At 46.0% G+C, this 15,193-nt stretch overlaps 1 protein-coding gene across 8 annotated transcripts in view; it reads left to right on the forward strand.

Annotated features, from left to right (window-relative positions):
- The window catches only part of ACAD10 (acyl-CoA dehydrogenase family member 10), a 627,389-nt gene that overhangs the window by 569,143 nt on the left and 43,053 nt on the right, over positions 1–15,193 (forward strand). For all 8 annotated transcript variants that reach the window (XM_086943061.1, XM_086943062.1, XM_086943065.1 and 5 more), the window contains 2 exons: positions 171–329; positions 7,483–7,655. In XM_086943061.1, coding sequence (XP_086799187.1) covers positions 171–329; positions 7,483–7,655 — 332 coding nt within the window. The remainder of the gene's footprint in view (positions 1–170; positions 330–7,482; positions 7,656–15,193) is intronic.

Here is a 15,193-nt window from a genome sequence, read left to right on the forward strand (position 1 = left end):
GTTGTGATCAGCTGGTTATCTTTACATGTGTCTCACCACATTGTAACACGTTGTGTTTGTTTCAAAGTGGAGTGGTGCCAAGTTATTTTGACAGAACACTGATGTAAATGCATGAAGTAACCAGGAATGCCTTATTTTCCCAGCACTGTCTGCTTTGTGTCTTTTGACAGGTGCCATGGATCCTCGCTGCAAACTAATTGTGTTCATGGGTAAGACGGACCCCCGCGCCCCGCGCCACAAGCAGCAGACGATGGTCCTCGTCCCGATGGACACAGCCGGGATTAAGGTTATCCGCCCTCTCACTGTCTTCGGAGCAGAAGACGCGCCAGGTAGCAAGGATTAAAGAGCTTTATTTTCAAAGTCCTTTATTTCAGCTGGAGGACACTGAAAGAAGATATCAGTTCAATGTGCAGCTTGTACTGAACATGCAAGCAAGGTGGAAGCACCTGAGGCAGAAACAGTTCCATAATGTAAACCAGCAATATTTACCTAGTAGCTATAAGATTATTTGTTTTTAATAATAAAGTCACAGCAAACATTGTAATAGTCACTCTCGAATCCTGAAGAAAACCTTTGATCTGAAATGCCATGCAGATTGGTCAAGGTGCGAGAACAGTACTCTTGTCTACTGAACCTTCTACACAAATACACAGATATGAGAAAACAAAAAACACACAAATAATAAGTGCTTTGGGGTGCGTTGGGTCAATGATAAGCTGTTTTTTGGTGCTGATAAGATGTTGTTACCCAACTTAACGGTGTTCAGTGATAGTCATTGTCTACCTCTGGTGAATGAAAGGCTGAGTGGGCACACCCAGCATAGCTTTAAACACTGGCTTCTGCCGTGGATTTATTAGTCCAGTGACCCTTAGATCAAAGCTTCCCCTAACCTGGCAGGCAGATCGTCCTTGCCTTTATTCAATACCTTTACCTGGTTTCGTGATTTGTTGCGCTCAAAGTAAAACCGAAGCACTAGGAATATCATCAAGCAGTTGCAAGAGTGGTTTGTGTATATGGACGATTTGAAACTTCCCTACAAATATTCTCTTGCTTTGAATAGTTTTATACAGCGCGAGCTCGACCTAAAGGTATCGGAGCGATTTACATGAGCACCAGTTACATTACACAAGACCCATTCATTTTGTTAGGCACAGGGAAATTAGGTGATTCGCCTTGAGCGTCCCTGCCGAGACTCGAACCCTGTTCCCCAGCTTAGATGTCGACCCTATAGCCGTCAGAAATCTGCGGACTATTTTGCAGGTGCAGGGTGTGCTCAGTTCAGATTCATAATTTCAAATCCCGCAGAGATTGATTGAGTTCTGTAGTGTGCTTATAAAAAAGCATTTCACATTTCAAGTACAATATATATATATATATATATATATATATATATATATATGCAAGCTCCAGGATGTGTCCATCAGTTGGGTTAGCACTCGACCAACAGCAGCAGAGAGTCGGACTCTCTTTAAGGTACAGGCGGTTGCCGCTTGAATCACTCCGTGCAGGTGTGCCTGACGCGTTTCGAAAGCTCCTCAGCTTTCTCTTCAGAGGCTTTCACGGAGATTCGCGCTCCCAATTTCAACAATGCACGCCCTCCAATGGGAAGATGATGTTGGCTGAGCATTGTGGGAGCGGTAGTTCTTAAAGATGCAGATATGGACTCAGGCAGGGGGGTCCGTCTTGAATCCCTGCTGTTACCCCACATATTCGAAGAGGTGTCTTCTCCTCGTGTGGTCCCCTTTCTTTCGGGGAGGTGCACAACCCCGCGGCAGGACGGCCGCGTAAATATGCAAGCTCCAGGATGTGTCCATCAGTTGGGTTAGCACTCGACCAACAGCAGCAGAGAGTCGGACTCTCTTTAAGGTACAGGCGGTTGCCGCTTGAATCACTCCGTGCAGGTGTGCCTGACGCGTTTCGAAAGCTCCTCAGCTTTCTCTTCAGAGGCTTTCACGGAGATTCGCGCTCCCAATTTCAACAATGCACGCCCTCCAATGGGAAGATGATGTTGGCTGAGCATTGTGGGAGCGGTAGTTCTTAAAGATGCAGATATGGACTCAGGCAGGGGGGTCCGTCTTGAATCCCTGCTGTTACCCCACATATTCGAAGAGGTGTCTTCTCCTCGTGTGGTCCCCTTTCTTTCGGGGAGGTGCACAACCCCGCGGCAGGACGGCCGCGTAAATATGCAAGCTCCAGGATGTGTCCATCAGTTGGGTTAGCACTCGACCAACAGCAGCAGAGAGTCGGACTCTCTTTAAGGTACAGGCGGGGTTGTGCACCTCCCCGAAAGAAAGGGGACCACACGAGGAGAAGACACCTCTTCGAATATGTGGGGTAACAGCATATCTGCATCTTTAAGAACTACCGCTCCCACAATGCTCAGCCAACGTCATCTTCCCATTGGAGGGCGTGCATTGTTGAAATTGGGAGCGCGAATCTCCGTGAAAGCCTCTGAAGAGAAAGCTGAGGAGCTTTCGAAACGCGTCAGGCACACCTGCACGGAGTGATTCAAGCGGCAACCGCCTGTACCTTAAAGAGAGTCCGACTCTCTGCTGCTGTTGGTCGAGTGCTAACCAAACTGATGGACACATCCTGGAGCTTGCATATATATATATATATATTCACTGAAAAAACCATAGGTTTCACACCAGTTATAGTTAGGTGGAAATTGTACTCGCATAAAACCATTGAAATTCCCACGTTATAGTTAGTTGGACTCACTATAACTTGCGCGTGCAATGCACTGCTGATGACGTCACATATTACATCACTCATGACATGGTCAGTGACATCACTCATGACATCACTGATAACATCTCAAATGACATCACTGATGACAACATCCTTGTGACAAAGTGGCAGACCTCCTATCAGCATAAAATAACCTTTGACACACACATTCAAAAATAGAAACTAACATTTTCTTAAAAAAGGAGAAACCAATACCAATTACAACAAGTTATTAGGTAATTCCAACATCTACATACACATCCACTCATTCACCAACAGTTCTATATAGTCACTCATGCATGTACTTACTCATCATATGTACTCATACACCTATACATCCTGTTACACACTAATACTCATCCATATAGTTACTCACACACAAATTCACACATGCAAATAAACTAACAAAAAACCATTTACTTGATTATACTGCTATATACACACCACTACACATACTTCTACAGAAACGAAACATATTTACTCTCTTAAACAATCAATTATAAAAACACATACTCACTAACCCACCCATACACACAATCATCCACCCATACAGTCTTGCACACATTCTGTCTTCAAAATACATACAAATAGTGAGTCACTCATTCATGCATCTGTGCTCTAAGTAATATCCCCCACCGAACCATACAGACACTGATGCTGATACTCAAAAAAACAACTAATAACCCATATACACACTCATGTAGCTACTCACCAACCCATGCAGCCACTTATACACAAAGTGAGTCACAGATACAGATATTTAAATATTTAAACATTACTCGCTAATATATGTATTCACTAAGATACATTTAATAAGTCAGTTAACCAATCAATTTTACACAAAAAAAATCCATTTAGACATTTAATTACCCATTTATTCTTCCATCAACCTTTAGATATACATATATAAAAAATATTTATTTTTCAGAAAGATACACATTCACTGGATGATGTCATCAGTGATGTCATTTGAGATGTCATCAGTGATGTCATAAGTGATGTCACTGACCATGTCATGAGTGATGTAATATGTGACGTCATCAGCAGTGCATTGCACGCGCAAGTTATAGTGAGTCCAACTAACTAGAACGTGGGAATTTCAATGGTTTTATGCGAGTAAAATTTCCACCTAACTATAACTGGTGTGAAACCTATGGTTTTTTCAGTGAATTTAATAGGTTTTTTAAATGCTAATTCCTAACTATAACTGGTGTGAAACCTATGGTTTTTTCAGTGAATATATATATATATATATATATATATATATATATATATATATATATATATATATATATATATATATATATATAATTTCTATGGTAAAATGAAACCCCTCATTTTGTTCCTTTTCAAATTAAATGTATTAAGTTTTACCACTCTATTCCAATCAAGATGACTTCAGGTGTGCCAGACTTTTGTCATAAGTAAGACTGTTAGCCTTCTAGTTGTTCTTTAGAACACTCTGGGACATTCTGTCATTGGGCTATAGTTGGGCTACATCTGGCTGATATTTGGGCTACATTTGGGCTCTTTTGTCTCTGGTGGCCATCTTGGGAGACTGCATATCAGAATTTTTTTAATGAAATATAAGAGGATTTGAGAAGTCACTCAAAATGTGCCCTAATTTTTCTTTCTTCGGCACTAATCATAATTTCTATGGCAAAATGAACCCCCTCATTTGTTCCTTTGCAAATTAAATGTTTTAAGTGTTAACACTTTATTCTAATCAAGATGACTTCAGGTGTGCCATACTTTTGTCATAAGTAAGGCTGTTAGCGCTCTAGTTGTTCTTTAGAACACTCTGGGACATTCTGTCATTGGGCTATAGTTGGGCTACATCTGGCTGATATTTGGGCTACATTTGTTTTTTTTTGTCTCTGGTGGGCTACATTGGGCTACATTGGGCTACATTTGGGCTCTAACATATATATATATAGCCCAATATATATTTTTTCAAAGTTCATTTTCGTAAAAACCACTGGAGCACATATTTTGAGAAATAGCAAAGGCACATCGGGCTACCAGTCCCTACAATTTTGCCATGTTTGGTGGAAATCCATTCAGCCGTTCGGGCTAAAAGTGAGGTCGACCGCCCTATGGAAATTAACATGGTGAAAACATGTTTTGGGACCCCCCTTTTATCTCGGCCCCCGCTTGACGAATCCCCCCGAAACTTTCCGGGAAGGACCGGAGCTCCGCCAGGCAAATTTGAGGAAATTTTCAGGCAGATTCGTCAACCGGCGCTAAAGTTATTCACAATAGAATTTTGAGATTTTGCATTGAAAAAAATCCTAACTATAACCACCTACTGACGACGATATATATTCTCCCAAACACCTTCCCAGGGATAGGAAAGTAAGTAGCCGCACACCACGATGGAGCTTGCATCTGTTTATTTAAAGGCAGTACAGTCAACCTAACATGTTTCGTACGTTCTTTGTGAACTTTTTCAAAGGGTTTACGCCGCTGCCATTCAAACCAGGTATGGCAAGAAACTACATCACTTCCTTTTTTTTATTGATTGTTCAGTGGGCGTTACACTCCCTCGCTAAGTTTTGTGGTCAATGTAGTTTCTTGTATAATTATTTCTTACCCTCCTGTGGGTTTGTGTCTCATACCTGTCTTGATGCAAAGTCCATTGTGTCCCCGACAATCCATTTTCAAGATTCTCCGGGAACCAATACCAAAGGCAGTCTTCGGCGGCACCCGCCTGACCTGTTGCTTGCGCATTCCCAAACTGCGGTTCAATTTCGGGCAGGCTGTGGCGCTCTTGTGGCAGTGCGTCGCATACGGCTGAACCACACTGTTTAATATTCTCCCAAACACCTTCCCAGGGATAGGAAAGTAAGTAGCCGCACACCACGATGGAGCTTGCATCTGTTTATTTAAAGGCAGTACAGTCAACCTAACATGTTCCGTACGTTCTTTGTGAACTTTTTCAAAGGGTTTACGCCGCTGCCATTCAAACCAGGTATGGCAAGAAACTACATCACTTCCTTTTTTTTATTGATTGTTCAGTGGGCGTTGCACTCCCTCGCTAAGTTTTGTGGTCAATGTAGTTTCTTGTATAATTATTTCTTACCCTCCAGTGGGTTTGTGTCTCATACCTGTCTTGATGCAAAGTCCATAGTGTTCCCGACAATCCATTTTCACGATTCTCCGGGAACCAATACCAAAGGCAGTCTTCGGCGGCACCTGCCTGACCTGTTGCTTGCGCATTCCCAAACTGCGGTTCAATTTCGGGCAGGCTGTGGCGCTCTTGTGGCAGTGCGTCGCATACGGCTGAACCACGCCGTTTAATATTCTCCCAAACACCTTCCCAGGGATAGGAACGTAAGTAGCCGCACACCACGATGGAGCTTGCATCTGTTTATTTAAAGGCAGTACAGTCAATACATTTACATTTTTCTTTTACACTACAGCAAAAACCGCTGAAATTTGAAATGAAGATAGAGCAGTACTCCGAATATACTGTTTTTGTGGTGCAAAGGTATTTAGTAGTTTGAGATATGTGTTTCAAGACTGCGTTGTGTGGGCTTTAATTTTTTTTTCTTTTCTTTGGAATGTCAATTAAATGAAAAAAATGTAATGCACTAGAAATAATAGAATCTGATTGTCCAAGGGACCATTTTCTGCCATCAATCTCATCTGTGTTACATTAAGCGTCATTTTGCATCTGTGGTGTTTAAGAGCTGCAGACTTTGTTTCAGATGATGAATCCTTTGGTGCTGCTGAGAGGCTGGGTGCGGGGCCGAAGGATAACCTGTGAATCTAGATTTTGCTAAGCTGGGCCAGAAGCCATGCACAGTTTGCTCTGGACACAGGGTGCAGGATACAATCTGTGGACAGAAGTGTTGGACACACTCACAGGCCTGACTCCCCTCTGCCGTTTACTCCTTTACCTTGCCTACCACCTCTCCTTACCTCTCTGTTGTGCTCTTATTCATAGGGATTGTCTGTTAATTCTTCACTGATTACCTGACAAAATGCCTCTCTTTCTGGAAGGAGCAGCATCCAAGGAGAGTGCATAAGCAAGCAGGCTATGTGAGGGCTCTGTTAAGTATGTGTATGCTTCCCAACGTGTGTGCTGTGTACCTTGAACGGTTTTCATGAGAACTACACTCCTTCCTAGACATTTGGACACCCTCAGCTTCCCCTTCTCTCCTTGGCAGGTCCCTCCTCTTAATCTGCCAGGTGATCCTAAACCAGGAGGTAATGTGTGCTCCGGTATTATGGTGGCACACCGACTATTTAACCTTTTTCTCCCCGGTGACTGTGATGGTCCTTAAGCCTGCCCAACACTCAGATGAGCAGAGCATTCCTACAGCAGACATGGCTTCACCAAACACTGGCCTCAGTTGTAGTCATCTTTAGGTTTCTGGCAGGGAAAGATTACTTTCGGTTAGGAGTTTCGTCGGCATCACCATACTCTTTACACTGGAATTACACTGATTGAATTGAGCACCACCCTGGGATTCATTTTGTGGTACTCCAGCCAGAGAGTTCTGCCAGTCAGGATCAGAAATCATCTGACCCTTATGGTAAGTTCTTACTAGACACTTGCATCGAAGAGTATCAGTAGTGCAGGTACATACTATGCTATTCACTCAACTGTGCCTCTACAGCAGGCTCCAGCGAAACATGGCTATCTTCACAGGTCAATAAGACAGTTAAGCTTCTGTTTTAAAACATGCCATTAAATATACAGCAATTTCATAACTCTCCTTTGTCTACTGTGCTTTCATGTTGTAGCTGGTCATGGAGAAGTCATGTTTGAAAATGTTCGTGTACCTAAAGAAAATGTCCTGCTCGGATGTGGCAGAGGGTTTGAAATTGCACAAGGAAGATTGGGGCCAGGAAGAATACATCACTGTATGAGACTTATTGGGTTCTCAGAGAGATCTTTGCAGCTCATGAAGGAGCGAGTGAGTATTTTTGAAGTTCTCATCCGCATGTTATTATGTTTATTTGCCGTGAAATGCAGTACATCTTTCAACCACCCAGATAAATGCATCGGTGTAAACCACATTGCAGCCCAGATTTACGGACACGTTGCACCACGTTCGTCAAGAAAATCCAGTGCAAAGTGTTGTAGCCGGATCCACTTACCAACGCAAATTATGATTTGCATTGGAAAGTTGCCTAAAGTTACGCAGCATAGGGGTATGCTATTTTGCATCAAAAGGGTGTTCTAGGGTGGTACATGGGCGTTCCCATGCAACAACCCATAGGTTTTAATAAAAAATTCCTATCGACTAACCTTTGTAGACTAGGATTTGCTTCAGATAAATACACTTCCCTGCGGCAGGTGTAAAAGTGGATAACGTTTTCAAAGTCTACCCATTTTTCCAACTTTAAATGCATATTGCACTGTACAGCACACATACAAAGTGGGAAAAGTATGAAAGCATAACTTTTGTACTGGATGCTTCCCTTTCCAGTACCAAACCTATATGTGACAGAACACACACAGTCTTGCACATAATACAAGGGTTTGTCAGTTGAGGCAGAGAAAAACAGTGCCAATTTTAGTTGCTGTGCTATATTGTGCCAAAACATGATAAATCTTACCCTACATTTACAGATAGAGCCTTGTAACTGCAGATTCCTCACTTTTGAATATTCCCCAGGTGTCTGACTGAAACCGAAAAATCTTTAGTACCTCTGCACGCTGGTAGGTGGTGTCAATAACTCTGCATCAACTGCATTGAAGGTGACGTCACGGTGGTCATTTAAGAATGTGTGTCAGTTGCTTTCTGCGCCAACCGTGCATTCGAAGAGCTACCTCAATCACTTTTTGAACACTTAAAAAACAAAAACTTTTTGAGCACCCTTTTTTTGACCAAATTGCTCCCAGTGTGCTTGGGACACATTCCCTACAAAACCTACTTGGATTAAGCCTTGTGGGGGATGCAACAGGCAGATGTCTGTGTTTAAACCCCTCTTGGTCTGTTATGCAGCAGAAGGCGGCTCTTTGTCGTTCTTGGTCGTCCTGCTAGGGCTGTTCTCTGCTGTTCTTGGTCATCCTGTCGGACTATTCTCCCAGCTATTCTCGTGGATGGTCATTTTCACGCTCTAAGACCTCTTCCTCTGAGTTGTGTAAGTCAAAGGAGTAGAAGAAAAAGAAGTTGAAGCGTTCTTCAGCTTTCCCCTCCAAACAGTATGCTACTAGGTCCCGCTCCCACGCTCCTCCTGCGGAGATGGCGCCAGGATCAGCTCTGCGCTACCCAGAGTACAGCTGAGCGACGCCTATTCAACTAAATGAATTTTACGGCACCATGTTTGCCATATTTGGCTCACTGACTCCTTCTGGCATGCCTTCAGGCCCCATCGTGCCACAAGTGCCGAGGTGAGTTACACCTAGCAGGGTCTGCCCCAATGCCAGCTGGGCTCACTGGATCCGTCCCCGTGGAGGTCCATGCCATCCTTAACCAAGACTTCATATATTGTTGGAATGAAGCAGCAAAGTTCACCATCGGGTGCGGACTGAACCCAACAGACTTTGTAGACAAAGCCGTGGCCTCCATGGTGGGCACTCATCAAAATCCCTAGTTGTGGTCCACTGGGATGTCCAGACTTCCCTGATTGATATGCCCTTTGATGGCTCCTGCCTATTTGGCAACTAAGGTGACATAGCGCTTGAGATCTTTTGAGAGAACAGGGTCACCATTTGATCACTCAGGCTTTCTCTATTGGCCCGATCTGAGCTGTAATCCTACCGCCCCGTCTGCAGACTTGGTAAGGGCACCTCTGGACTTCTCTAATGTGACCCTACCTTCTGGTACAGCAACCTGCCCATTCCTTTCGTGAATGAAGTCACACACTACAATGAGAACGCAGGAGCTAGGCACAGGGAGCTGTCCTGTCCCCCACCTCTTTCGTAGACAAAACCTCAAAGCCCCTTTAGGACACCCCCTATGCAACACAGCCATCTAATTGGCGGCAGGTTCAGCACCACATGCCCCCAATGGTCTTCAGTTACATCTGAATATTGGGTACTTCAGAAAGTGCAGAAGGATTATGACCTCCTATTTGTGGACACCCCTCCGCCTTTGCCACCATTCCATGGACTGCTGACAAAGGACCTACTTTCCTTGCTCTGTCAGGAAGTGGAGGATCTTTTGGCCAAAAGAACCATTTCGACCAGCGCCTTTTCTGTGGAAAGAGAAATTTAAAATGCTCACCCTGGCTCAGGTCTTGTCTGACCTGGACTCTGGAGACTTGATGGTAGTGCTGGATTTGCAGGATGCTTATTTTTACATTCCCGTCCTGCGAGCCCACCAGCGTTACCTGTGGTTCATAATAGGCCACAAGCAACTTTAGTTCGCTGTGCTCAACTTCGGCATCACCGATGCCCCTCAGGTGTTCACAAGAGTGATGGTGGTAGTTGTGCTCCTCTTTAAAGGTCTGGGGTTCCATTCCTCCCCTACCTTGATGACTTACTGCTGAAGGAAGACTTGTCTCAGGCAGTATTCACCCACTTGCAGACAACAGCAATCCTCTTGCACTCACTGGGATTCTCTAACAACATTTTGAAGTCACACCTTACTTCTTCTCAGGAGCCACTTTCGATGTGGTGCTGTTATGTTCCTGCCCTCCGTAATGAAGAGTCCAGGATACTCAGGCTATGCTCCTGATGTTTTGGTCTCAATCCTGAATTTCAGTGAGACTGACTCTAAGGCTGCTAAGTCTGATGGCCTCTGGATCCTGCTGGTAAAGCATATCCAAATGGCATACGTGGGCTCTGCAGTGGGATCTGAAGTCCCAGTGAGCACAGCACCAGGGGAGTCTCTTCGATCTGTTGAAGACATCAAAGGAGATTGCAAAAGAACTGCAGTGGTGGCTGACGACCTGCTATTGGGTCAGCAGCAGACCTCTTTCTCTCTTGCCATGGGGACCTGGCAGTGGTGACTGATTCATCACTTCTGGGTTGGGGTGGCCATCCGGGAGAGGTGGAGATCAGAGGACTCAGAACTCTGGTTGAATCTCGGCTGCATGTCAGTCTAAAGCAGCGGAGAGTGATTCACTTAGTATTGAAAGCCTTCCTTCTATCCATCAGAGTCTGGGTCAGGTGTTCATGTACTACACCAGCACCATGTGGTAGTACAACAAACAGGGAGGGGATAGGTCGTGTACTCTGTGCCAGGAGGCTCTGGACATTTTTCTGATGGTACAACACCTGGCAGGCTCCGTGAACACCAGGTGGGACAAACTCAACCCTCGATGCTTTGCGGATCATGAATGGAGACTGCACCCAGAGGTGGCGCAAGGTCTCCTACGAGAATGGGGAGAATCTTGTCTCTATCTGTTCTTCACCACAGGGAGCGCAGAATGTCAACACTTCTGTGCTTTGGAGTTCTAAAAGCGGCTCTCACTTGGAGATGAATTTCATTTGGAATAGAACACTGGACTCTTGTACGCCTTTCTGCCAGTACCACTTCACTCCGAGTTCTCAAGAATATCCGGACCAACCAGGCCCATATCATCCTAGTGGCTCTGGATTGGGCTTGAAGAGTATGGTATCATGAACTCCTGAGCATGAGCACCAGTCCTCCGATTAGGTTGCCTCTTCGGAAGGATCTCCTGTCACAGCAGCAGGCCAGGATCCTGCACTGGAACCTGCGCACACTCCACCTTCATGCATGGAGATTGAGCAGTTTCGAGAAGTACTATCTGGCGGCGCAGCTCCAGACCTTCGCCCAGGAGATCGCCAGGGAATTCAGGGGCCCGGAAGACGGTAGAGGGACGGGTATGGCCAGGCATGTTCTCTCCTTTATAGCGCTGCGACAACGCTTGGTCCTGCGGGACTTGTCGATGGAGGAGCGGACTATCCGACTGTGTTGGAATCGGGCTCACGCCAGAGGCCAACTAAGAACACCATATGCGCCTGAAATACCGTTGGGGATGCTGACGGCCCTCCCCCACGGAGGGGATTGGTCACGATTGGCGGCCTGGGAGGATTCCGGTTTACAGCTCGTCGGTGATCTGTACGAGGACGGAGCGCTCCTGTCCTTTCAGGATCTCATTGACCGCTTCGGGATCTCCCGGGGCGACTTTCTGCTGCACTCGGCCATTGTGCGAGCGATCCAGGCACACTGGCAGAACGGGCTGGAGGAACCCCACTTGTCTCAGGTGTGCCAGTACGTAATGATGTCGGCGGGCACGGTGAAGGCGGTCACTTGCCTCTACGGCAGGTTGATTGCCGAGGGATTGGCTCCTCTCACCACATTGAGGACCCGCTGGGAGGAGGACATTGGTAGGGAGATCCCGGAGACGACCTGGGCCCAGTTGGTGAGACGTGCCTGGAAGGGCACACGTAGCGCCCGTTTCCAACTGGTCCACTATTATGTTCTCCATAGAGCGTACCTGACCCCGGTGAAGATCAGGCGTTATTTTGCCACGGCTTCAGCGGAATGCCCTAGATGCCCGGCTCAGGAGGCGGACCTCCTACACATGTTATGGGCCTGTCCAGGACTGACGTCCTACTGGCAGGAGGTAGCGACGACTCTGGAGGAGGTGACGGGGAGGCGCTTATCATTCGATGCGGCGGTGGGGCTCTTACACTGGTTCCCCCATACCCCCCGGAATAAAATTTCCAGTAAATTTATCGACCTGGGGCTCCTCCTTGCTAAGCGAGAGGTGACCAGGAACTGGAAGGCACGAGCTGGTCCGGCAGGCAGCAGATGGCACAGTGAGCTTTTGAAATGGGCGGCGGGAGAGAGCGCGCTGAGATATCAGCTGGCTTGGAGGCAGGGTAATGAGAAGGCGCAGGAGGCCGCGTTGGAGTGGGAAATGCTGGTGCAGGCCCTCAGGGATTATTGTGCCCCCAGCGACTCCGAAAGTGAAGAAGCGACTCGCCCCGAGTCCCGATGAACGTCAGCACTGACAGTCCTATTACCTTCCCCGTGGGTCAAATAGTAGATCCTATGTTGATAAGCTCCCTGGCGCTGGTGGTGGGGGGGGGGGGGGGTTTCACAGTTAGTAGGTATTTTGAGGGGGGGGTTTATTTTGGGGGTTTTGGGTTTGTTTGGAAAAGCAGATGACGGACAGTGTATTATCCGGACCAGCTCCAGCATCCTACTGACCCCTGTTGCATTTCGCCGCCCGACCCCAGGGTTGTGGGCCGGTTGGCTGTGTACAGACTTTACGGAGGGGGGCCAGAGGGCTTTATTCTGTATATGTTGCTTATAATACAATGCTGGTCGCTACTGTACTGATTTACTGATTCCTGCAATAAAAATATATTTAAAAAAAAAAAAAAAAAAAAAAATGGAGATTGAGCAGCAGCAGTTGAGCATTTTCAATGTTCCTTCCGAGGTCTGTGATGTCATCGTGGCAGCCAGCGTCCCTCCACCAAACTGTGTATGCCTGCAGTTGGGATAGGTTTGTGGGCTGGTGCTCATCACATCGCCTTTCTGCCCCTCTCTCTGAGGTGTTGCAGTTTGTTTTATCCCAAATCTGGCAGGCCTTGTCCTGGGACCGTTAAGGGTTACTTGCCAGCCATTTTGACTTACCTGCGGTTGCAGGACCAATGTTCCATTACAAGTCATCTGTTGAGACTCATTTCTTGAAAGATTTACAGCACTTTTTTCCTCCTACTTCCTTTGTGATGCCTCAATGGGACCTCTGTCTGGTCCTCACATTTCTGATGTGTTCTCCCTATGAGCCCTTACGGAGCTTTACTCTACATCTCTTGACTAGCAAAATGTTCTTTTTGGTTCTCGGCTAGCAACGCGCGAAGCGCGTTCTCGCCAGAGAACTATTGTCAGCGTTTCAGGCAAAAGTCTCCGGAAAAACGAGACAAGAGCTGTGCACGCGCGCAGCATTGTGAATGGGAGAGCTGGCCACGCGCCGATTTGCTCTTGCGCACGCTCACGACGCCAGCATCTCCTGGTAAGTTTTGTTTTCGCTTTTTCTACTTCCTTGTTCCCGAGCAGTCATTCGTTCCCTGGCATGCCGTTTTCAGTCATCCGTGGCACCCACCGCTCTCCTCAGTAAAATGCACATGGTATGGGGAGAGGAGAAGGAACGAATCCAATCAGTCCTAACACAGTTAATGCTGTTGAAGGGAATTCTGAGGCAAGTAATGAGCCGAGGTGGGAGGCTGAAGGGCTATTGACGCAGGACGAACGATGTGCTGATCATCAGAGTGTAGTTTGCTGATCTGGTGATAACGGTCTATTGGTAAAGTTGAGGCGTTTTGCGATGCTGACGCGTTTTTAGGAGCTGTGGGTACACAAGAGATTGGTGTTCACAATTTCCCAGATGGTGGTGGGGATCAGGGGGCGGGTGCGGTGATGTGCGTTTAGGTTGTTTTTCCATGAATTACTGTTTAATAAAACAACATACTTTTGTAAAAATGAATGAAGAGACTTTTATTCTAACAACTCAGTCCTACTTGACAGCCTGCCATATTTTTTTAAAGTTCATACTTTCCTAATCACTTTCTAAATAAAATACATAGGGCATCCCTGGCAAAACCAAATGCTTGTGACTCTTTCCAACTCTAGTGGTGTCTAAATGTTTCTTAGGGCACAAGCTCCAGGCTGTGCTGGTAACAGAGCGAGATTGGCATTGCAAAGTTACGAGTTACTAAACTGGAGGAGAACAGAGTCACTGAGTGTTTCAGTAGCTGCAGGGTAGTCAGAACACTGGACGGCCAGCTGAGCTCTGGAGACTTCGTTAAGAGTTACTTCTGGGCCTCACAGGGACATGTAGTGAAAGATCAAGGATTTTTTTTGCTTTATGCGCATTAGCCTGTCTAAAACATTTGATATAGTTAAGGAGTTAATAGAACTGGACATAAAAAAAGCGAGGAAATGGGTATCCATTTGAGTCCTCAGCAAATGATGTAGCACTGCACCTCTGGACTGTTCAAATTGGGATAATGAGACGATGGCCAGAAAAATAAAAACCTTTTTTTTAAAAACATTTTTTTATTGAAGATTGTACACAATATGCAGGCCTCTTAGTTTAGTTTAAAGGAGCTTGTAAAGCGCCTGGTGACGCCTCCGGCGTGTCCCCTCTGTACCCCAGAGGTAGCTGCAGGACTTTAAGGCTTCAGAAAATAGAGCACAATCCAATTTTCCACTTAAAGAATCATTCAACAAATACAGAAGTAAGGGTAAACATTGGACTGCCCAAACTCCCCCCTCCTCCAGCCCCGACCCCCCCTCATCCCCCATCGCACGGTCATCATTCTTGTCATTTTTGACATCAAGTCTTCAAGGTTGCCGTTGTTTGACTTTTCATTCTTGGCTTTGGAATCAAATTGAAATTATAAATTATGCTAACATCTTCCTTGGTAGCCGGCTTAACTTCCGTGTTGCCCGTACCACCTCTTTGCACCAGATGTTTGTCTAATTCTTCCAGGTGCAGTCTACCTCCGCCCCTTCCATAAAAAGCTGAAATGTCATATTGTGGGTTCTCATAAGTTCTGTGGGCTAGAAGGAAACAGCGGTTG

Source organism: Lissotriton vulgaris, chromosome 11 (assembly GCF_964263255.1).
Source record: "Lissotriton vulgaris chromosome 11, aLisVul1.2, whole genome shotgun sequence".
In the NCBI taxonomy this organism is placed as follows: Eukaryota; Metazoa; Chordata; class Amphibia; order Caudata; family Salamandridae; genus Lissotriton; species Lissotriton vulgaris.